Source organism: Arachis ipaensis, chromosome B5 (genome assembly GCF_059453495.1).
Source record: "Arachis ipaensis isolate K30076 ecotype BB chromosome B5, ASM5945349v1, whole genome shotgun sequence".
Classification (NCBI taxonomy): domain Eukaryota; kingdom Viridiplantae; phylum Streptophyta; class Magnoliopsida; order Fabales; family Fabaceae; genus Arachis; species Arachis ipaensis.
Window position 1 is genome coordinate 122,572,891 of NC_142440.1, and position 22,218 is coordinate 122,595,108.

The 22,218-nt window shown below is 35.0% G+C and overlaps 3 protein-coding genes and 1 long non-coding RNA gene across 5 annotated transcripts; 3 read left to right on the forward strand and 1 right to left on the reverse strand.

Annotated features, from left to right (window-relative positions):
* The first annotated feature begins 1,502 nt into the window (after positions 1-1,502).
* LOC107643828 (uncharacterized) lies at positions 1,503-5,757 on the forward strand. Its single transcript, XM_016347582.3, has 5 exons — positions 1,503-1,951; positions 3,008-3,101; positions 4,008-4,045; positions 4,141-4,276; positions 5,154-5,757. Exons 1-5 carry the CDS (start codon positions 1,589-1,591, stop codon positions 5,564-5,566), a joined length of 1,044 nt encoding a protein of 347 aa, XP_016203068.1. The 5' UTR covers positions 1,503-1,588; the 3' UTR covers positions 5,567-5,757.
* Positions 5,758-8,407: 2,650 nt separating this feature from the next.
* LOC148565627 (uncharacterized) lies at positions 8,408-10,423 on the forward strand. The gene is made up of 5 exons (XR_015883271.1): positions 8,408-8,686; positions 8,902-9,025; positions 9,287-9,384; positions 9,597-9,690; positions 9,767-10,423. It is a non-coding gene; the product is annotated as an uncharacterized LOC148565627 (long non-coding RNA).
* A 4,232-nt stretch (positions 10,424-14,655) lies between these two features.
* AHP2 (Tat-binding protein 1(Tbp-1)-interacting protein (TBPIP)) lies at positions 14,656-16,605 on the forward strand. 2 transcript variants are annotated; one of them, XM_016347585.3, is made up of 6 exons: positions 14,656-14,777; positions 14,964-14,989; positions 15,384-15,651; positions 15,794-15,864; positions 15,969-16,157; positions 16,242-16,605. In XM_016347585.3, the coding sequence occupies exons 1-6, from the start codon at positions 14,750-14,752 to the stop codon at positions 16,338-16,340; spliced, it is 681 nt and encodes a 226-aa protein (XP_016203071.1). In that variant the 5' UTR covers positions 14,656-14,749; the 3' UTR covers positions 16,341-16,605. The 2 variants fall into 2 exon arrangements, with proteins under 2 accessions (XP_016203071.1, XP_088345098.1); XM_088488972.1 differs by having other exon boundaries at positions 14,749-14,777; positions 14,964-15,052.
* Positions 16,606-16,996: 391 nt separating this feature from the next.
* On the reverse strand, positions 16,997-19,074 carry LOC107643829 (Regulator of Vps4 activity in the MVB pathway protein). The gene is made up of 5 exons (XM_016347584.3): positions 18,703-19,074; positions 18,529-18,632; positions 18,254-18,425; positions 17,943-18,065; positions 16,997-17,867 (listed from the first exon to the last, which is right to left on the reverse strand). The coding sequence occupies exons 1-5, from the start codon at positions 18,886-18,888 to the stop codon at positions 17,211-17,213; spliced, it is 1,242 nt and encodes a 413-aa protein (XP_016203070.1). The 5' UTR covers positions 18,889-19,074; the 3' UTR covers positions 16,997-17,210.
* Between the last annotated feature and the right edge of the window lie 3,144 nt (positions 19,075-22,218).

Consider the following 22,218-nt stretch of genomic DNA (forward strand, 5'->3'; position numbering starts at 1 on the left):
TTTTTTATATGTTAAGTGACATGTGGCTGCTAGGTGTCAATAACCTCATACGTCAATCAATCATCTTGTGACACATGACATTAATTTATTATGCCAATGAGGTATAACTCAAATGGCATAGACTCAAATTAAGAGGTCGCGGGTTCGAGTCACATATCTTTCCAAATTTTTGCCAATGAGGTATAACTCAAATGGCATAGACTCCCCATACTCAATTAAGAGGTTGCCGGTTCAAGTCTCCTATCTTTCCAAATTTAAGCCAATGAGTAATAGCATGGCATAGACTTCTCATACTCAATTAAGAGAGTTCGGGTTGGTCGTGGGGTGTGGCATCTTCTAGACTTTACTCAGCTAGGAGTGGGTACAGTTGGCTAGCCAAAAGAAAGTTTGACTGGAATGAGCATGATAATTGGTTGTGGGTATGGCGACTGCATATTCCTGAGAAGTACAAGTTCTTGATTTGGCTCAGTCTTCATAATGCTATTCCTACGGCAGAGTTTCGTTTGGGTCGTGGTTTAGCTTTATCTAGCACCTGTCATCGGTGTCAGAATGGTTCTGAATCAATTCTTCATTGTCTTCGGGAGTGCCCTAGTGCCAAGGAGGTCTGGAACCTTTTAGGCCTGTATTCAAATAACTCGAATTTACATGATTGGCTCTACAGAGGTGCAAGGAGTGAAAATATTTTTCTTTTCTTTTCGACCATCTGGTGGATTTGGAGAAGCAGGAATCAGGACTTATTTAATATAGATGATTCATGGAGTGCTAGTAAAGTGGTGAGTTTGATTCGTAGTTCAGTAAGGGAGTTTCACACTATTTTTGCTATGCATCAATCTCTGTCTCCTCCTTCACTTTGTTTGCATTGGGTTCCACCTCCAGTTTATTCTGTTAAATTGAATTGTGATGCTAGTTGGTTTGCTCCTTCTGGCTATGCTGGTTTTGGCTGTATCATTCGCAATCCTGATGGATGTTGGTTGAAAGGTTGCACTGGGAAAGTCGAAGTGTGCAGTGTTCTTTTTGCTGAATTGTATGCAATTTGGAGAGGTTTACTTCTTGCTTGGGAGAGTGGATTTCGTGAGGTTATTTGTGAAACAGACTGTTTAGAAGCTCTTTTCTTGGTAAACCAAAGAATGCTTGGTAAGGATATTCCGGAATGGGATTTGGCAAAGCATATACAGGAGGTTATGAATTGGAATTGGAGAGTCTCTATTCTTTTAATTCAGAGGACTGCAAATAGTGTTGCAGATTGTATGGCTAAAGCAGCTGCTTCTGTCGCGGACATTCACTCGAATTGGAGCCAACCATGGAGTGAGCTTCAACATCTAATAGATTTAGATATGACCCTAGCCAATTAATTTGGTTTTGTATCTTTTTTTTTCTTTCTTTTCTATTTAGTCACCAAAAAAAAATTAAGAGGTTGCAGGTTCGAGTCTTCTATCTTTGGTAAAAAAAAAAAAAAAAAAAAAGTGTAACTCGGGAATCCCTTTAAGGAATTAACGTGGAGCATAACTCACCAACGACCGGTGGGTGGTTCGTTCGTTGGTGAAGTAGTTGAAGTCTGAAGCGTGAATTTACTCAGTTAAGCCACTCGATGCCCAACCTTACTTACTCTCAAACTATGACAACGATGACCACAACGACGTCGTCTCCACCACTTCTGTGCTCCTTCCTCGCACCGAAACAATTGCTCCTAAAACCTTCACTCTCTCTTCCCCAATCTCCCAAATCAAAACCGCTCCTCAACTCTTTCTCCGCAAAACCACCTGTCTCCAAAGCGAGAAGCACCAATTCGAGGACCGTTTTGTGCTTCGCGAGTCGCCGAAAACCGGTTGAGTTAGCCGAAGCCTCGCCGGAGGCAGGTAGCGATGGTAATTTCAGGAGAATATTTCAAATAGCATTGTGGGTTGCAGAGGCCGTCTACATTTTGTGGCTCTTCTTGCTTCCTTATGCCCCTGTGTGTACACCTTTTGATTTTTTCCGCATTTATCTTCCGGTATCAATTAAGTGAAAAAAATTAGAGACTAAAATCGCTCTTTGCCATGTTTCCTTGAACTTATTACCTGTTTTAAATTGTCACTACTTTTAAATTATTTATCACTATATTTCCGTTTTGACATGGTGACATTTTTTTTGGAATTTTTGGTTCACTGCTAACTTGGATGCATTCTCCTTTAGGATTAGTAGGGAACCATGGAATAGGAAAAGTAAAACAAAAGCTAATTTACAAAATTGTATCTTTATATTAATGATAGTAGTATTAGAAGAGCATTTGATAAATATAGAGTAAATGACTTGTATGGAATAAGTGTCTAATCAATGGAGAGACAATTAATGTTATTGTGGAAGAGTCAACTTTTGAAAATATAATTTTTGAAATTCATTTTCAGACTTTACGAAATTATGATGCTTGGCATGAATGTTCTGTTAGTTGTTGAGTGAACAATTTAAAGCTTATTACATCAAATGTGTTTTGCACATTCTAGTCACAATTGTAACATTGTAGGCTCTGCTGGATGTTCAATGATGTTATATGGTATATATGTTTGGTTCAATATAGAGGGAAAGAATGCTGACCTTTTGGGCAAAGATCTCTGATGATTAATACTTAATCATAATAATAACTACAAAAATATCTTGTCACTAGATGGGGTTGCATATATTAATTAAAATATTTTTAAGCAACAGGTTAAAAATATTATGGAATTAGCGAAAAGAAGTGGAAAGGAAAGAAAGCTTTGGATTTCTCTATTATGGGATTTCCATCTGAAACTTTTGATGTATAATTTTGGAGCTGAAATCCAGTTGGATTTCTTTGTTTGATGGCTTTCCATGTCTATCGGTATGATTGTATCAAAAAGTTGCTTATATCATCCCAGGATGCTTACTCTGCTCTGGTGGGAAAGTAAACGATTTAACCTGTTGCATTATGCGTGATTATTGTTCCTGAAAATTTTATATTGGTGAGATTGATTTGACTTGCGAATCTAAAATTTGACATGTATTGCAACAGGGAGATCCTGTATGGGCAATCAGTTCTGAAACAGTTAACAATCTTGTGGGTCTTTCGCTCAATTTCTTTTTCATCCTGCCTTTCATGAACTTTGGTATGTTGACTTAATACCTGCTGTTGATTACACTCATAAATGATGAATGAGTTGTAGCTTGTTCTTTCTTGATGAATCTTCTTGCAGCTTCTAGACTCAAGAATTGCATTGTCAGATGATAATAACTAATATTCCGGGTTTTTTTTTATTTTATTTTTTATTTCACAGTTAGGTTGTAGCATTGATAGTTATAATGATCAAAAGCACTGTTGTATCAATGACAGTTGTAATGATAAAAAACAGAGGTAGCCACCAAGGCCAATAGCGGTCATAGATATGGGGTTCCCCAACAAAACACAAAATCTAACTTTGGAACTTTGACATAATCACCAGAAATACTTTCACAATTTTTATACTACCATTGCTGATTATTGAAATGGATCCTTTTTTACTTTGTTTATATTGTGGATATTTGGATTACAGCAGCTTTGTGCTACAATGTAGCCTCAGTTGGTTTTGATAAGATTTATTCTCTGAATCCTTTTCTCCGTTCCTTTATATGGTCATTCCTGTTGCCATGCCACTACACAACAGGCTTATTAATATATATGCTCCTGTAAAATTTTCTACGAGAAAATATTGTATACTATATTATTCTGTTTATAGGTCCATGCATGAGTGACCTTATACTTCGTTGAGGTTTGTGTTCTGGTAAGTTTACTAAACCAAATAAAATCATACTGGTATCTTTCCCCTAATTGCAGTCTCTGTGTTCAACTTGATCAATAATATTAATTAGTCTAGTCATATTTCCTTGATATGTAAGGTTATTTAATACAAAGGCAAAGGCAACATGTGGAACTTGCAGCCTGACATTTAAAAATAAGTTTGGGAACATATACTGTATGCATTTTTTTTTATCCTTTCTCTTTAATGATTCGTTCACACGACATTCTGGCAGAGTAGTTGGCATTCATCTGATTGAGGCCCCAGTTCTTCATCCCGTAAGTATTATTGAACAACATACATATTATTGGATCCAAATTTTACATTATTTGATTTGAAAGTCTCCATGATGTTCAGAATTTTCTTGCTTCAGATGGCTGAAGGCCTGTTCAACTTTGTGATTGCCTGGACATTTATGTTTGCCCCAGTGCTGTACACAGATTGTAGGAGAGATAGATACAAGGGTTCTTTAGATGTACTCTGGGGCCTTCAAATGTTCCTCACAAACAGTAAGTTTCATTCGACTCTCTTTGCGTGACATGCATTTTTGTTATCTTGTTCTGATTATTTGCTAAATTCAGAACAGAAAGGAGTGATGAATAGTCTGGTCACGCTCAGTGTCAATATTCTCTATGATCATATACTCACCACAAGTATATTCTCTCAGTAGAAGCAAACTAGTGAAATATAGTTAAATTGCTTCACAGTTGTCCCTGTTTCATATACTTAAGAAAGTAATGCTCTTCATATAATTGGCTGACAGGATTAAATGCAAGAATTCAATTCAATTTTCTTTTACCTTATTAAAAGGTGTAACTGCAATCCTACTCAACTGGTCAGCGGTCAAATGCCAGCTGTGGCATTTGATCCGCAATTTCTTTGGGTAAGACAGTTCACCAACCAACAGAGTCTTTAATTACTTCTGTATTATTTCCACCACTTCTCCACTAATGTTTAACATGGTTACCAAAGTTACAACTCTTGCCATCACTATTCATAAGCGGTTTAAGAATTTTCTGGTTCATAGTGATTAGGAAAACTCAGCGCTGGTAATGTTTTGGGGTTTGACTAGACAAAAGGGTGGCTGTCCGCCAATTGAGGTCCCTATATGTTTGAAGAATTTAATTACAATGTACCGACAGTGTTAAAAGAATGATTTATGCTGTTGACCAATTAGATACTTGCATTTATATGAACTTTGAGATAGTGAGTGGTTTAGTTAAACACGTTTTTCTGTTGTCAATTCGTGATTGGAGAATTGGATGTATATGTAAAATTTTTCTCTATGTGCAAGTTTCTGTTTAAACTTTAAACTATGTTTTATTCCCAAGTTATTTTTCCTTTTTGTTCAATTAATTGAGTTTCTTTACATATTCATGATGGCAGCATTCTTGATCCCATATATGGCAATCCGATTGAACAATGCTGACAATGTCAGTGGTCCAAGCAAAAGGTCGGAACTGGGTTCCTTGATGACCAATGGTGCCTCATATGTTGGACTCATTGGTGGGATTACATGTATTGTGTCTATATTGTGGGCTCTATATGGCAGAACAGATGCAAATTTTGGTGGCATAGCAGATAGATGGGAATTCCTGGTCGGTTTCTTCGGATCAGAAAGGTTGGCTTATGCCTTCATATGGGACATATGTCTTTACATGATTTTCCAGCCATGGTTACTTGGAGACAACCTCCAGAATGTTCAGGAAGACAAGGTTGTCTTGGTAAATTATCTTAGGTATATACCCGTGGTTGGGATAATTGCTTATCTCCTTTGCTTGGAGCCCAAAAAAGTTTAAGTGTTTAATCAGTTTATCTTGCATGGAGAGCTTCTCAGCCGAAGGAGTCTTGAACATTTTTTTAAGTGTTACTGATTACAAAATATGCAAATCAAGTGCACTTTTGTCAGTTCCTTCTTGTGGATATTTGTAATCTCTTGAAATTTTAGGCAACTTTATTGGAGCAATAAGATGTAGCTTTATGGTCCTAAGCCTTCACTTGCTGGCTCACCTGAGCAAACACAACTTTTGCTACCTCTTTTTTGATCCCTTTCGTCGATAAAATTTCTTCAAAACTTGAAACGTTTCGTAGAGGTTAGAACCCAGGTGAATTGTATAAGAATGACTAGCATCTTCCAATAAAGTTATTTGAACCCCCATTTTCTCAGAGCAAGGAGCTCTCCCCCATTTTGCTATAAGACCCAAAAATTTATGGCTTGCTTTCATTTTGGGTGTGTTAAAGGTTAAAGCTCAAGTGCAGCGCCCTTTCCTACTTATATACAATAATAACAAACAATAAAACCAATTTCAACAGCTCACTTGGCTTCCTTCCACGCATGGTTCTGAAAACCGAACCGGACCGGCCGGTTCAACCGGAAAAACCGGGAACCGGTCACCTAGCCGGTCCGAGTAAGGCCAGAAACCGTCTGGCAAAAAACCGGGGGAAAAACCGGTCGAACCGGCGGTTAACCGGTGAACCGGGAGAACCGTCCGGTTTTTTTGCGGTTTTTGGAAGGGAAGTTAAAAGATTAAACGGCATCGTTTTGGCTCTTTTTTTAAAAAAAAAAAAAAAAAAAAAAAAAAAAAAAAAAAAAAAAAAAAAAAAAAGAAAACGCCTAAACGAAAGGAAGCCCTAAATCCCCTAATCAGTTTCCACCTTCCAGAGATCACCCACGGCCCCAAGCTCCAGAAGGCAGAAACCAACCAAGCACAGTTCACCACCCAGTCACACACAGCCATCAGCCTCTTCGCAGTCGCATACCCACCAGCCCACCACCACCAAACGAGCAGCCACAGCAGCGACGATGTTGACCACCGCAACCACCACCGTCGTTGCCGAGCTCGCCTCCTCCTTGGTCGTCGCCGAGCTCGCCTACTCGTTGGTCGTCGCCGACACCGCGTCCTCGCCGTTACTCGCCTCCTCCTAATCTACTAATCCGGGAAGCCTGCCCCCAAGCCTAGCCTCCACCACCGCCTTGTGCCTCTATTGCCGCTGCGCCATTCGTCGCACCGACCCCTGTTCGCTCTCAGACTCACCAGTCGCAGGCACGCTGTTTCTTCCTCGAGCGTCCGTCGTCTTCCTCTTCCCCTGGAGCTGCTGCATGCCTGCATACAAAGGATTTCTTGATTCTTGTAAGTGAAAATTTTTTCAAATAGGCACCAAAAACTGGTTACAATTTGCTAAAATTCAAATTAGTTTGATATTTTTTACTGTGGTGGGTGGTTTTATCAAACAGGAAGAAATGAATTATATAATATGCACTTGACTTAGTATAGATGCACAATGGGTAATCCCTTGAGGGACATTTATTTATAGACACAATTTTATGTGAAAGATATTGTTGATATTGATTTATCTTGACATGCTTACTTGCCTTTGGATATTGTTAAACAAGCTAAATGTAGAGATTGATAATTTGTTTTCATTATATCAGGAAGGTCATGAGGAAGCTCAAGAAGAGTTGCCTAAGAAAGCAAAAATCTTCTTTAGTACTGCAGTTCAGAACTGGGATGCTGACTTTTATGTGAAAGTTGATGACAGTATTGACATTGATCTGGGTAAAGAGTGTTTATATTTTGATCTCCTTATATAGTGTGTGTGTGTGTGTGTTTTTTTTTTTTGATAAGCAGTTAACTGTTTTTTTTCCAATATGAAATTATTGACACATTTTTTTATATGTTGACTGGCCTAACAGAGGGATTAATTGACCTTCTTAACCGCCGCCGCGGTCAGGATGGGGCATATATTGGATGCATGAAATCTGGAGAAGTGATATCAGAAGAGTACTTTGTGAATTATGATTTCATATATTTTATTTCATGATAAGTTATCCGTGCCCCTTGCCTGCCTATGGTTATGCTTCTGTTTGTTGTTGGTTCTCCTTCACCAAATGTTAAATATGTAACCAAATACAAGTTGAATCTTGCCAGTTTTGGATTAAGCTTATAAGCATCATTTTGGTTGCTTTTCAGGGGCAAGGCATGGTATGAGCCTGAATGGTGGAAATTTGGGGATGAAAAGTCGTAAGTGATATAACTTTCTATGGAAGTTTTTGTTTATTAAAGGAGAGATTTAAGTAGCAATGGTTACCTTACTGCAATTACCTTGTCATACCTTGTCATTTATGTGCGTTTTGAATATTGTCATTTGAAGTTGTTTATGACCTTTTAATGATAAATTATGTATTGTAGATTTTGTGAAATTGTTAAATTTTGAATTTTATTAATTTCAAAATTATTGAATTTAACTTTTTAAAATTATGTATTCAATTTTTTATAATTTCACTCTATATATTAAACCGGTTCAACCACGGTTCAACCACGGTTGAACCATTGAACCATTGAACCAGTTACTTGACCGGTTTGATGACCGGTCCGGTTCTCGCAACCTTGCTTCCACGCATCTCATTATATTTTACGGGTTGCTACCAATGTTCTGAAAATCGGACCGGACCGGCTGGTTGAACCGGTTAAACCGGGAACCGGTGAGAGAAACGGTCCGGTCCTCCTCCTAAAACTGCCAATTTCAAAACTGTTGGAAAACCGGAAACCGGCAGAAAACCGGTCGGTTGGGCCGGACCGGAAACCGGCCGGTTCTTAAAAAAACAAACCCACGCCGTGTCACTTACCCCCCTCCCCCAAACGCCTTCGCGAATCAAATGCCCTCAGTCCCTCACCACTCACCAACCCTAGCTTCTTCAAGAATTCAGAACCCAAACCAAAAACCTAGCCTCTTCAACGGATTCGACGCCGCCGCTCGTCGTTGTAGGCGCCTCCGCGGCCTCCTCCTCCCCCCTGTTCCAAACCAAATCCCTAGCTCGGCACGTCGTCGTCGCGTCGTCTTCTAGCTTCGCTGTTCAAGGCTTCGAGTTCGAGATGCTTGCCGTGGTGTCGCCGTCGTCGTCTTGCTCTCAGTTGAAGGTTAGTGGCACTGTTTAATGATTCCCTATGCTCTGTTGAGTCTGTGTTGAAACTTGAATGTCTGATAATTAGTGATTTCTGAATCTGAAATGACGTAAATCATTGGTTTTGTGTTGTTGAAATTATGTTGTTGAAATGGATTTGTTATGTTGCTGGCCTGCTGCTGCCATTTTTTAATTTTTGAGTATGATGTTTCTGAATTTTTGTTGAAATAGTTATTGATTTGAAGGTTAGGGTGATTATTTGTTCTGGAACTGAGTCTGCTGTTTCACTGCCTGATGGGAAAGTAAGTTCTCCCCATCCTCCATTGGATTCGTCCTGCTCGTCGCCCTCTTGATGGTTAGTGACTTTGGTGTGCACTTGTTCTTCGTTTTTCGTTTTATTCTCTGACTCTTTGTTCTGAAATCAACAAATCATTGAATGATTATATTGATTATGGGGTTTTGTGTCTTTGTTCAAATTTGCATAATGTCCCCGGAATTCTTTGCTGAGAACAAGAACATTGCAGGATTTGATAATGTAGGAGTGGCGTGTCTGATTTTTATGTTTCTATTGACTTTGTGATTTGTTTGTATTTATATTATGTGGATTTCATATCAGCCAGGAAAATCTCTTTATACTACTGTTAGAGAGCTCGTGGAGAATTCGCTTGACTCAGCGGAATCGATATCGGAGCTTCCAGTAGTTGAGATAACCATGTGAGTTTGCATTTGAAAGTACAATGAACTAGTAAATGATTGATTGTTCCATGCTGACATGGTTGTTGCAGTGAGGGGATAAAGAAAAGCAAATTTAATTCTATGATCGGTCATATAATTATATACAAAGGCACACGTTTTTAAATGTTTATTTGTAACCATATTCTTGCCAAGTTTTTCTTCTTTGTATTGATGTGCCATTGTTGTAACAGCTATTTGTTGCAAATCAAAAGAAACCAGCTGACATCGTGGGCATACTTGTTACAAACAGAAGCAAGCTTCTGAGGTTATTGGGTGACTTAAAAGGTATAGTAGGGAATTTACAGCACTTGTTTTTACTGAATCATGTTCCCATGATCACATTTATTGGAATTTTGTGCAGAGGACGAATAGTTTGAAGCTGACAAAGCAGAAGTTATGAAGGAAATTGCCGCTCTGGAACCTAAGGATCGCCCTTGAGCTTAAGATAGTGTCAAGTGGCAGATTGTGTTGTGGCATTTTGCTTACTGAAATGTCTCTTGCTATAGTTTTTTAAGTGTCCATCAACTTGAGACGAGCTCTTCACTCAAATTTCAATGATTCCATTCTGTAATTTAATTTCCATTTTGTAAATTAACTGACAAATAAGTTGCTAAAATGAGCCACAACTAGAACTAGGGTATGGGGCTATGGGCACTGGTGGTTTTAGAAAGATGTGGGCAGCAGCCTGTCTTGACTCCTTTACCATCAAATTTTGAGTTTATAAATTGTTGGAGCTGGAGGTCATGCAATCTTTGACCGTCTACAAGTTTGTGACTTGTTGAACCTGAATGATGGCTGTTTCTGGTGTCTGCGTACTTCACGGTCAACACTAGCTGATTTTTAAGGTTTTGATAATTGATAAACCATGATGTTGGATTTAATATTTAGATATCCTTTTATTACTATTTAACTTTTGAGTTTTGATTTTGATAAGATCATATGTATTTGGTTGATGATATTTTATGTAGTGTTTTAAATTTCGAAGATATTTTAAGATTTATATTAGACTATAACTATATTTTAGGATGTGTATTTATAATTTTTTTATTATTCTATTCTAAAACGGTTTTTCCGGTTGAACCACTAGTTAGACCGGTTAGACCAGTAAACCAGTAACTAGAGCGGTTTAATGATCGGTTCGGTTTTTTGAACCTTGGTTGCTACACATCCATATAATCATGTAACCAAGTTGACCCAAGTCCAAATAGAATCAAGCGCATTAAATGGCGAGTGAAAACACACGCTAGAGACGAACGAAACCCCTCATTTTTCATTCGCGCTTCATTATGAAAAAAACGCTACATCTTTTTCAACACAAAACCAATACACGAAACAACTCATTCTCTTCGAATCTCTCTCAACATCACTCAAACTTCAATCAAGTTCTTTGCGAAAACCACTACTGGAAAGGAATCGGGAGAAGATTTTGCAAGCAACAACCAGAAATGAAGAAAAATTGCAACAGAGACTACCAAAGGTATGAGAAAGCTACTGTTCATTTGAAATCTTGCAATGTCGTATTTCTCCTAGTTGCATTTTAGGTTTACTGGATTGATTTGCTTCGTTTAGTAGATCGAACTACTGTGAAAGCATTTTTACAGTATAAATAGGTCTTGGAATGAAATTTGTTGTTATTTTCATTCAATTCAGTGGATAGTGTAACTAGGGCTTTGAGATTTGTTCGGTTCGGTGGCTTTTGTAATTTTGATTCACCAAGTGAATGTATTTCGGTTCGGTGGGTTCCTTTTGTGATAGCATGCAACAAATCATTTCCTAACTGTTTTATTATTTATAATGTTTAATTCTGTGCATGAATGAGTTTCGTTAAGGTTGTCCTATATAATGCTTGTAAGAATCTTCAGTTTGGATCCCTTTGAGAAGCAAATAATATATTGTCCAAATGTATCGCTCTTGAATAACTTTGTCTTTCTTCCATTCTACAATTTTTTTAAGCATGAGTTACACTTGTCAGCAATTTTAGCAGAAAAATTGACAATATCTCGAGATTTGATGTAAATGAGTTTTGTTTAGGACAATTGACATTAGAGACAACTCTTTCACTTTGATAAGTCATACTACTACTGTAAAATTGTCTCATTATATTGGATAGATTTTATCATGAATGGTAGTTAACCTTGATACTTAAAAGAAAGATATCAAGTTTCAGTAAGAGTTTTTAAAGAAGCCAATTTGCAAATGTCATTTTGAAAGAACACCTAATTCATGAAATTTGAAAAACTTTTCTTTTGGAAGATGTTGATTTGATTAAGATATACGTGCTTGTTCTTATCAGTGTGGATAGTTTAAGTAGAGTTTTGAAATTGGTTGTTACTATCTTTAGTACTTCTTTTGCATGGAGGAATACTATTCTTCTTGATTGAAAGTTGATCACCATTTATTAACCACATGAACGTTGTTTGATTCGGTGGCCTTTGTGATTTTGGTTCACCAAATGAATGTTTTTCTGTTCGGTGGCCTGTGGCATTTTAATTGACTTGATTAAGATATACATGCTTGTGCTTGTTGATGTATTGATAGAAGTATTAACCAAAATTTTTTATTACAACAAAACAGAACAAGACAATAGCAACAATGAAGGAGAAGCCGCACTATAACGTAAGTAGATTAAATATATTTATCCGTTTTCATTCGAATAATATCTATTCTGTATTATAAATATATTCTCACATTTTGTTTCAAAACTTGCAGAAAACTTATTATTGCAGATGCCAAACAAAAGCAATAGCAACAGTTACAGGGATATGAGTCAAGAAAAGAAAGATACAGTGAAAGAAATCAATAGCATATACTATGATAGTAAATTCACATATGGAGATTTAGATAGTAAATGGCATATACTATGATTGACCGGTTGTAATTAACAATATTTTGTTTAACTTGTTTAAAAAGCAAAAAATGCTTACTTCAAATGTATATATGTTAATATTAATGTAAATGTTAATGTTAATATTTATATTTGATTCAAGATGGATTACTCATCTGAGATGTTAATTTATATATCTGTTGGAACTGTCTGCCTGCTGTTTTGTTCCAGATTCTCAGTGATTGCAATGACTGTATTTACTAATACATTACGAACACCAAAAGAACACAGTGAACCGAAATTAATACATTGGGCGAACCGAAAGTTGCAAACACACTGAACCCCTAAACCCTGAACCCTAAACCCTAAACTCTAAACCTTGAACCATGAACCCCTAAACCCTAAGCCCTAAATCCTAAACCCTAAACCCTAACCCTAAACCTTAAACCCTAAACCCTAAACCACCCTAAACTCCCTGTGTTGTTTGAGTATCTCAACCTGATCTGGACAACAAGGATATGAGTGATTCAAAATAATTTTGGAAATTGTCCAAAGACCAACATCCTTCATTATATGTACGTAAATTCTAGCCGGGCAATTTAACCCAGCTGAATGGTTTGTCTTCAAAGTTGGAGATATCTTAGATTTTCACCTCCCCTCTCTGGTGCATACAATTAATTGATTCTTAATCTTGTCTCCGTCTCGAGTCGTGTTCCTTATTTTCGTAGAAAAACTAGCAAGTTTGGAATAATGTTTGTAGAACTTTCTAGCTTCTTCTAGTGTTTTGAAAATCATTCCCACCTTTGAGACAAATTTTTCATCCACAAAACAGCTGGTCTACACGGTGAACCAAAATCTTAAATACGGTGAACCGAAATCTTAATTACGGTAAAACAATTATATAGTGCTTAGGGAACAAAACAGAATATATTCGTCTAATTTTTTTTAGACTTCTTTCTGCATACCGAACCGAACACATGAACATGGTGAAACAACTCTATAGTACTTATCGAACCGAACAGTTACTCATAGTGAACGAAACCATTATACAAAACCAAATTCGAAACAACTCTGTCTACAATTTACATATTATCAATTCAATTCAATTTAGATACAGATCACTTCAGTCCATTCAATTCAATTCAAATAAAATTAGCAATTGCATTCCATTGAATTTGATTCAAAATTCAATAATCCAAATCTCATCGAATTGATGCGTTTCGAAAAAATTATCCAAATTGCACGCATTCAACTGATTTAAAATTGATTCATTCATTGTTTCAATTTAGAAGTGCAGATCGAAGAAGAAAACGAAGTAGAAGAAGAAGAACGACGAAGCTAATTATGTTGAAGTCAATCCAGATCCATAATGCAGAGAAGAAAAATGCGAACAAAGGAGAACAACGAATTTAATTAGGTTGAAGAAGAAAAAGGAGAAGAGGAAGAAGAACAAGAACAGGAACAAGATGAAGAACGCGAACAGAGAAGAAGAACAAGAAGAAAGAAAACGCGAGAAGAGAACAAGGTTTTTACTTTGAGAAAGGTTGATCACGCAAAAGAAGAATTACGTTATATACGTTATATGAGACGCGTGTAAAACAAACGAGTATAAAATGCATATAGTGGAAGGTACTTGAATAACATTCATGTAATTTTTATATGGATGTAGAATTTTTTCGTATATTTTATTGTGATGCATCACAATGTTGTATAATGAACTTCCAAATCTATTCGTATATTTTAACCGTAAAAGTTGTAAAGTGTGTCTGTGAGTTGGAAGAATAAACTTCCATTTTGACCTTTAAAAATTTTAATTTTGGATAAAATAACTTTTAAAAAAAATTGGCATTTTGTTTATCTGAATATAATTTCAATTTGAAAAAATGCACCAAATATAGCTACATATTTTGATGCAATTTTTTAAAATTTACTTGGAAAAATTTGATTTTTTTTCATCTTCCAAATTTATTGCCTAGAGAATTTTTTTTAGTAATTTTTATTGTGAATGAAAAAAATTAAAAAAAAAATAATTTTTTTCAAGTATTTATCTCGTAAATAATTTTTCAAGTAATTTTATAAAAAAATGAATCAAAGGTATGAAATATTTCACCCTTATAAAAACAGAGCATTTTATTAAAATGATATTATCTTTAGAGGATCAAGATTTTATTTTTTTTTAAATAATTATTTCATAAAAAATTAAATCTTTTAAGATGCAAAATAGTTACTCGGTTTGGAATTTCATATTAGAATGGAAACAAGGAAGAGTGTAACTTCTAAGATTCCCAGATTAAGAAATTTAAAGTTTTAAACAATAAAAAGAAATAGACGACTGAAAATTTTATCTAAGCTAAAAATAATTGTGAATTGTAGCTAGAAAAGTAAAACGATGTCGTAAAGACGTAAACTACCATCTTCGCAAGTCTCCAGTATACTTGCCAGGCAATCCTCACTTGACACTGAAACAGGAGAAAAGGGAGTTCCGTAAATTTTCCCGCCCATTTTTTCATACTCCAAACAATGGCTCCAAAATCGGATAGCGCGGAAGGTAAATCCATCACCGGCGCCGCCACTTCCTCCACCCTTGCTCTCTTTGATTGTTAGATTCAGATTGAAGCTCTCTATTCTCTGTTTTCCCCTTTCTGTTATCAGCTTTTGCTTTAGCGATTTCCTTTTCTGAACTGAACATTTCATCTATTTTATTTATTTATTTGTGCTTTCGTTTAATTCGCAGCGATCGTGTTGAACTTCGTGAATGAGGTAACCTATGTTGTAGTCATATACTTTTGATGCTAAATGGTTGTTTGCGCTTGTTCTTCACAAGTAATGTCTTCTTCGAACAGTAGCGTTCATGAATCGCCTCACGTTCTTTTTAATCAATTTCTATTATTATTCTTTTGCCAGTTTAGTTTCTATGCGTTAAAAAAATTAGCATACGGTTATGAACTATATACTTTAGCTTATATTGATAAGTGTCTTTGGTGAAATTCATTGAGGTTTCCATATTTTGCTTATGGTCTTTTCAGTTTCTTTGCCACCAAAGTAATTGAAAACAGCACACTTTTCTGAGCTGAATAATTTAACTTATGTTGATTTGGGTCTTTGGAAAATTCGTTTATTTTCTGGTTTTTTTTTTTTCACTTTGTTTTCTCAGCAAAATAGGCCTTTGAATGCTCAAAATGTGGCGGATGCTCTGCAAAAGTTCAACCTCAAGAAGGCAGCCATACAGAAAGCACTGGACAATCTTGCTGATGGTGGCCGTATTTCTTTCAAGGAGTATGGCAAGCAGAAGATATACCTTGCCCGGCAGGATCAGTTCAACATCCTGAACAGTGAAGAGCTTAATCAGATGAAAGAACAGAATGCCAAACTGCAAAAGCAGCTTGAAGAACAGAAAAAGACTATTAATGAGGTTGAAGCAGGTACACTGAATTATGTGATCATCAAACCATCGCATTGATTAATGTTATCAAAAACCTTCTTGTTGATAGTTTTCATCAATTTGAGATTTTAAAAAAGCTCCTTTTGAATCCTGAAATTTATGAATGTAACTTGTAACTGCAGAGATTAAATCATTGCAGTCAAATTTAACACTGGAACAGATCTGTGGTAGAGAAGCAGATCTGAGGATGGAGGTAGCTAGTGTGCATGTTTAGTGCTGAATTTCATTGTTGATAAAAGAATTTGCAATTGTGCAGATTTTGACTAAGATTGTTTCCATCTCTGGCTTCTGCTTCAGGTTCAAGAAATGGAGAACAAGTTGACCAAGCTACGCGGAGGTGTTACCCTGGTGAGTCCTGAAGAACGCATGGCTGTGGAGACCATGTTATCAGAGAAAATAAGTCAGTGGAGAAAGCGTAAAAGAATGTTCAAGGATATATGGGACACTCTTACTGAGAATTCACCTAAGGATCCCAAGGAATTAAGGGTATTGTTTTGGGTCATCATGATCACGGATTTTGTTTTATTTTATGTATCTGTTCTAATACTGATACATGTTTGTACTTGGCAGGAGGAGCTTGGAATAGAATATGATGAAGATGTTGGAGTGAGTTTGCAATCATACAATGACCTTATCCAACAAGGAAAGAAAAGGCCAAGGGGTTACTGATATATTTATAAGGACGGAGTCTCAGATGTCTGCTCTTCCTAATAAACAATTAGGTGTGAATATTCCTTGGGGTTCTGACCTCCCTGAACATGTTTGAAAATTATGTTCCCTATGTAATTGTTTACAATTCAGACCTAGTTGTTGCCTTTGTTCCCTAGTGAATTTACAAGCATGACTCACTGCAATGTTATTGTTTATATCTTTTTAGGCATTAACATCAGTTGCATTTGACAGAAATATAGCATACTTCACTAATGTACATGTTTCAAGGTCATATAAAATTATCAATATGAAGCATTTTCCTACTTGATTTCAGCATCATTTCTGCTGATGAATCACTATTGACATCTAATAGATTCCAAGAATAACTCTTAAGCACGATGTTAAGATTCTTACAATTGCTTTGCCATGTATGACAGATTCTGTTTAAATTGAACAATTCTAAGCTAGAAAATACCATAATGGTTAACAATGAGTTTAATCTATATTAACTTGACATAGCCCATACAATATTAATTATGAATGGCAACCTCAGTTAGAAGTCTCTTAAGATCATCTGTTTTTTTTTTCTTCCATCATATGTATTGTCAAATATCATTCTGTTTCTTATGCAAATGTCCACGGGGTGCCTATTTCTATGACACTGTTGCAACAACTGCAGATGATTTCATTCATTTTTATTCCACCTAAATAAACTAATTTTACAAGTTACAACACTGCAAATCCAAAACAATATCTTGATAATAAAAAAATAAAAAATATTGAATCCATAATTACACGCTTAGATAAGCTACTAGCAAAACTCACATCCAAAATGCAGTATGGAAAGCAACATACATTCATTTTCAATAGCAACCTGTACTTGTCTACTCATCTAGTCCTCACAGAAATTGGCCTCTTCTCCAAATCCAACTGAGGTCCACTCTGCATCTTGGTTCTTGTCACTTTTTTATTAGATTCATCTTTCTGAGAGCCTGATCCAACTGCCTTACCCTTAGTATATTTTGGAGATATCGGCATAGAATATTGATTTATGTTCATTTTATTATTGGTGTCGTCATCACTTTCATCAAAAACTACTTCCTTATTTAAAGTATCAGCCTCAATTTCTGTATCAACTGACACCTTCAAAATCTCATCAATTGAATTGGAACCTAAACTGTCTTTTGGTTTCTCTAACCTGTTTATATTCTTGTTATCTCCTAGAGTTTCATTAAAGATTTCTGTCTCTTCCAGTTGAGGTTTATGGCCATGAGAAAATTTTCTCGGTTTGGGGCTTGAAGTGTTATGATCATCAGGATCATGGGGTTCAGATCGGGAGAGTTCCACAGCTGCCCTTGCGGCAGCTGCTGCAAATGCTGCTGACTCAAAAGCTGCTTGTGCTGCATCAGCTACATCCTTGTACTTTTTCCTTGCCTTAAATGAATTGGATAACTCCTCATCTTTTCCTCTGTTAGGGAAATTATGAAAAATCTCTTCCCCTATCCCGTGCTTGTTCTGGTTTTGATTTTCCGCATTGAATTGCTCCTGCATATATCCCATCAGATACCATTATTTGTTGTCTAGAAAAAACTATATTGCTTCCTTTGGTTTTATATTTACCTCAACCGAAACAGAGGAAAATTCTTCAAGTTGCAGAATAATATTGTTCTCAGAAGCAATTTCTTTGAGTTGCTTCATTCTGCTTTCCAAGCTTGGCATCCTTGTTGACAGCTTTTGTACCATCTATAAGTAGCCACATAAAAAAATGATGAATACAGAAAAGAAAAATTACTCAGAAAACTAATGTGATTTATTAGCATTTGGTATGCAGTTATAAATCAAGCTAGTGTCTAAAGCAGCCATAACAAAATAATGGGAAGATGACAATCTGAGACTTGATAAAATAACTGATTATCATATAAGATACGTACCTGAGGATGGACTCCACAATTGTTCCTTAACTCAATAGCACGTGAAGCAAACTCTTTGCCAAACCGAGATGTCAAAACTGCACGAATCTCTTGTATCTCTGGAAAATCTCCACACCTTGAAGCCGCATAGAGTAACCCGGATGCTGCCTCCTTCAGTTCCTCAGGGCATTCCCTATGAAAAGAACAAAACACAGCTCGTGAATTTAATAAGTAAAAAAAAAAAAAATTCATCAAGTAAAATTGCAAATTATGAAGTGTAGAGCAATAAATTTAACCTCTCTTGTTCAATGAGATGGATCCTTTCGATCACAAGGTTGCAATATCCTTCAATCTTGTCGTACATATCCAACATATTTTGCTCCTTGATAACATGCTCAACCTATGAGAAGAAAAATGATCAAAGTATGACTTTTATAAAACAATTAATAATATTATACATGTAAACTTACTCGAAGTAAAGCTCGTTCATGGTGGTCGAGTTGGAGGAGTTGAAGGACATCGCAACGGGCTTGCTTAAGGCGAACCTGGCGCTGGTTCTTGAGCACAGCAATGCGTGAAATGGCTAACGTTATGATAGGCCTGAACTTTGCAGCCTTGAAAGTTCTTCCAAGCAGAGCATCGAGCTTCTTACCCATCTTACAGTAGAGGAGGAGCGGAGTAAATAATTTCAACTATGGCAGGCACCAACCTCTGGAAACACGCAAACTTGAGGACGTTCATGCCAGTTATAGAGAATGGATCTTTTAAACGCTAGTTTAAGAATGAACCAGAGGACCAGTCGGCAAGTAACTAATTCGTCATTCAATTATTTATTTATTTATATTTATTTTTTAGAGATGAGGTAAAACCGTAAAACCTTAAATGCTTTCATCATATTCTTAATGAGAAATTCTCCATGTACAAGTGTTTTTTTATACAAGTCTTTATAAATACATCTTCTTCTTCCTTTTTTTCTTTTTTTTTTTCTTTTCTTTCGTTTTTTGCCTTCTCTTTCTTTTTCTTTAACCATTACTGCATGTTTTCACTGCACCTTCTTTTTCTTGCTGCACTTTCTTCTTCCTCTTCCTCTTCTTCTTTTCTTTCATTTCTTGCCTTCTGTTTCTCCTTCTTCAACTGTTACTGCACGTTTTCACTGACATTCTTCTTCTTCTTGCTGCACGTTCTTTTCTTTCGTTTCTTGCCTTCTCTTTCTCCTTCTTCATTTACGTGTTTTTCTTTCTGTTTTCTTTCTTCGTTATTTTCGATTTTCATTATTTTTTGACATCAAGCTCTGAAATCGTTTTTGAAGAAGAAGAAGTAACAGAAGATGAGGAGGAGAAAGAGAAAGAGTTCTGAATTATGCATAAGATGTACTTCAACGAATTTTGGGTGTATTTCTTAAATCCTTTGGGTGTAGTTTTTGTAATCCTTTGGGTGTATTTCTGTAATCCTTTGAGTATATTTCTATAATCGTTTGGGTGAATTCCTGTAATCGTTTGGGTGTATTTCTGTAATCCTTTAGGTATATTTCTGTAATCATTTGAGTGTATTTCTGTAATCATTTGGGTGTATTTCTGAAGTTCCATTATCTTCAAATTTGGTAAGAAACTTGTTTTCAGAGAGAAAGAAGAAGAAGAGTCGTTTATAATGCATGGTGAGTAGCGCGCTTTGGAAACAGGAAGTGGTTGAATAACGTGCGTTTATTTACTCTTGAATGTGAGAGTGTAATGCGTGTTTTTTGTTGGGTTTGTGCCAACTTGTAAGACTTCTAAGCCAAAAAGACTTGTATGTGTAGCAGACCTCCTAAAAAAATTTAAAAATTAATATTTATTTATTACAAAAGATAAATTAAATAAAATTTAAGCACCAACTTATAGAAACCATAAAATTGACTTATTATTACCTATTTTCTGTGTTTTAGATATTATTTATATGAAAAATACTACAAAAATGGTAGAATTTATTAATTTTGATTAATAATTAATCATTAATATTTAAAAGTGTGAATTAAAAATATATTATTAAATTATTAAAATAATAAAATTAAATTAATAATTAAAAATAATAATAAAAAATAATAAATTATCATAATCTTTTGATATTTTTTATTTGTAATTTGATTATGAGAAGTACACACAATATACTTATTTCTCATTGGTAAGGCCAATTACCGGATTAATGAGTTTTGGGTTTTGTAAAATTGAAAAATTGAACTATCATGTTATATACATGGAAAAAATCAGGCAATTTACCGTATATGTAAAGTAGATGTTAAAATATAAAATATATATAAAATTTTTTATTTTTTAAATGTACATTTTTCATTTTTTAAATGTGTTGTTTAGTTTTTCATGTTTCATTTTAAATATGTTTAATAAAAATACTACGTATATATAAAAAATTAGTCACTAATTAGTTATCATATATTTATATATATGTATTATTTATTTTTTATGTATATTTTAATTTTAATATATATTTTATATAAATTACTAATTTGGTGGTTAATTTTTTGTGCACCCATATATAGTTGTAATTTTAAACTTTAGAATTTTTCGGAAAAAAATTTAGAAACAAAAATCAAAGAGAAAACGAAATTTTATTATTTTTCATTTTTATCTTCACAAAATTTAAAACTAAAATATTAAAAATAAAAACAAAACATTTTTCAAATCAAATCTACTTTTAAATTCTTGTGTTCCATGTTAGTACAGATCACACCAATGCTTTATCCTTTAGTGTGACTCATATTTCAAGTTTTCAACAACTAAGCGTGTTTTATAAGTGATACCACATTAATATATACCACAAAACCTATTGATAGCCAATTCGTATATTTAGTAGTTCTCGTAATGTCCTAAAAATACAAATCAATTTATATTTAAAATTGAGTAAATGTTCAAGTCAAATTAGTTCTTTAAATTTTTATTTAATTAAATTAATGTCCAAAATTTTACAAATTAATCAATTTTTCTTTGTCCGATTTTTTTTTGTTTAAACTCTATTCTTTCACTCATTTATAGAGATTTTCTTTCGGGTTGTAGCAATTTTGAACTCCCTACTCAACACTCTATAGGCAATAAAATCCCAACTCCTTTTTTTTGTGTGTAAATAAGTCTCTATATTGTATCATTTTATTGTACTGAGTTAAGCTTAATGGAATGCATTCAATAATTTCGAAATGGTTCATTTTGCAATTATGGTCATTTGGGCTTTCTTAGCAAAGAAGAAAGGAAGTATTGGGAACAATGGAACCAAGAGGGAACCTGCTCTAAATGCCTATTACGCGGTTGGTAACATTTCGAGGAAAAGAACATGAAGTGTGGCGTCTGAGTCGCCATGCACCTTCAAAGAAGGTTCTGTTCATAATATGAACGAGTTGAATGAAGAAAGGAACGAGGGACATAAATGAAAAAGCAAATCCTTTATTTAACAAGTAATCATCGTTTTGGTACGACTATTTCATGAGAGGCATCAGACGCAAACCCCGCACAGTTAGGTCCACGTCCATTTCATTATGCGTAAGCACGATACTTAAGTTCAACAATTATTGTTGACCCCCCAAAAACACCAAAGTTCGACAATTATTGCTACTTTTATTCTTTTAAACTTGTTTCTTTTTCCTTAATATATGATTTTTGTCTTTATATTATCAACGTGTTATATCTTGATTTTAAGTTTTATAAACAAAAAGATTTGTGTTTGGTCCCTTGTTCTTATATGGTATTAACAAGTTTTAGAGTAAGTTTCGTAAAACTTATGCGTAAGTTTTAAAAAAAAAAAATAAAAAATAAGAAAGCTCAACACAATAAAAATAGAAAAAAGATTAATAAAATAACAAGATAAAAACAACAACAAAGAAAAAAATTATTTTATTGTCATCACTAATATTATCATCAACAATAAGAGCTATCCACACCACTTCACTCTTTATAGATTTGAAATGATTTCATGATTATTTCCTCCACACCTATTTTTTTGTTATG

Excerpts from the sequence above, each read along its gene's own strand:
- LOC107643828 (XM_016347582.3), top strand. The coding sequence starts at position 1,589 with ATGCCCAACCTTACTTACTCTCAAACTATGACAACGATGACCACAACG. Across the intron at positions 3,102-4,007 it reads CCTGCCTTTCATGAACTTTG|TTGGCATTCATCTGATTGAG; the intron begins GTATGTTGACTT and ends CTGGCAGAGTAG. Across the intron at positions 4,277-5,153 it reads TCAAATGTTCCTCACAAACA|CATTCTTGATCCCATATATG; the intron begins GTAAGTTTCATT and ends TCATGATGGCAG.
- AHP2 (XM_016347585.3), top strand. The coding sequence starts at position 14,750 with ATGGCTCCAAAATCGGATAGCGCGGAAG. Across the intron at positions 15,652-15,793 it reads TATTAATGAGGTTGAAGCAG|AGATTAAATCATTGCAGTCA; the intron begins GTACACTGAATT and ends TTGTAACTGCAG. Across the intron at positions 16,158-16,241 it reads AGGATCCCAAGGAATTAAGG|GAGGAGCTTGGAATAGAATA; the intron begins GTATTGTTTTGG and ends TGTACTTGGCAG.
- LOC107643829 (XM_016347584.3), bottom strand. The coding sequence starts at position 18,888 with ATGGGTAAGAAGCTCGATGCTCTGCTTGGAAGAACTTTCAAGGCTGCA. Across the intron at positions 18,633-18,702 it reads ATGAACGAGCTTTACTTCGA|GTTGAGCATGTTATCAAGGA; the intron begins GTAAGTTTACAT and ends TTCTTCTCATAG. Across the intron at positions 18,066-18,253 it reads ATTGTGGAGTCCATCCTCAG|ATGGTACAAAAGCTGTCAAC; the intron begins GTACGTATCTTA and ends GGCTACTTATAG.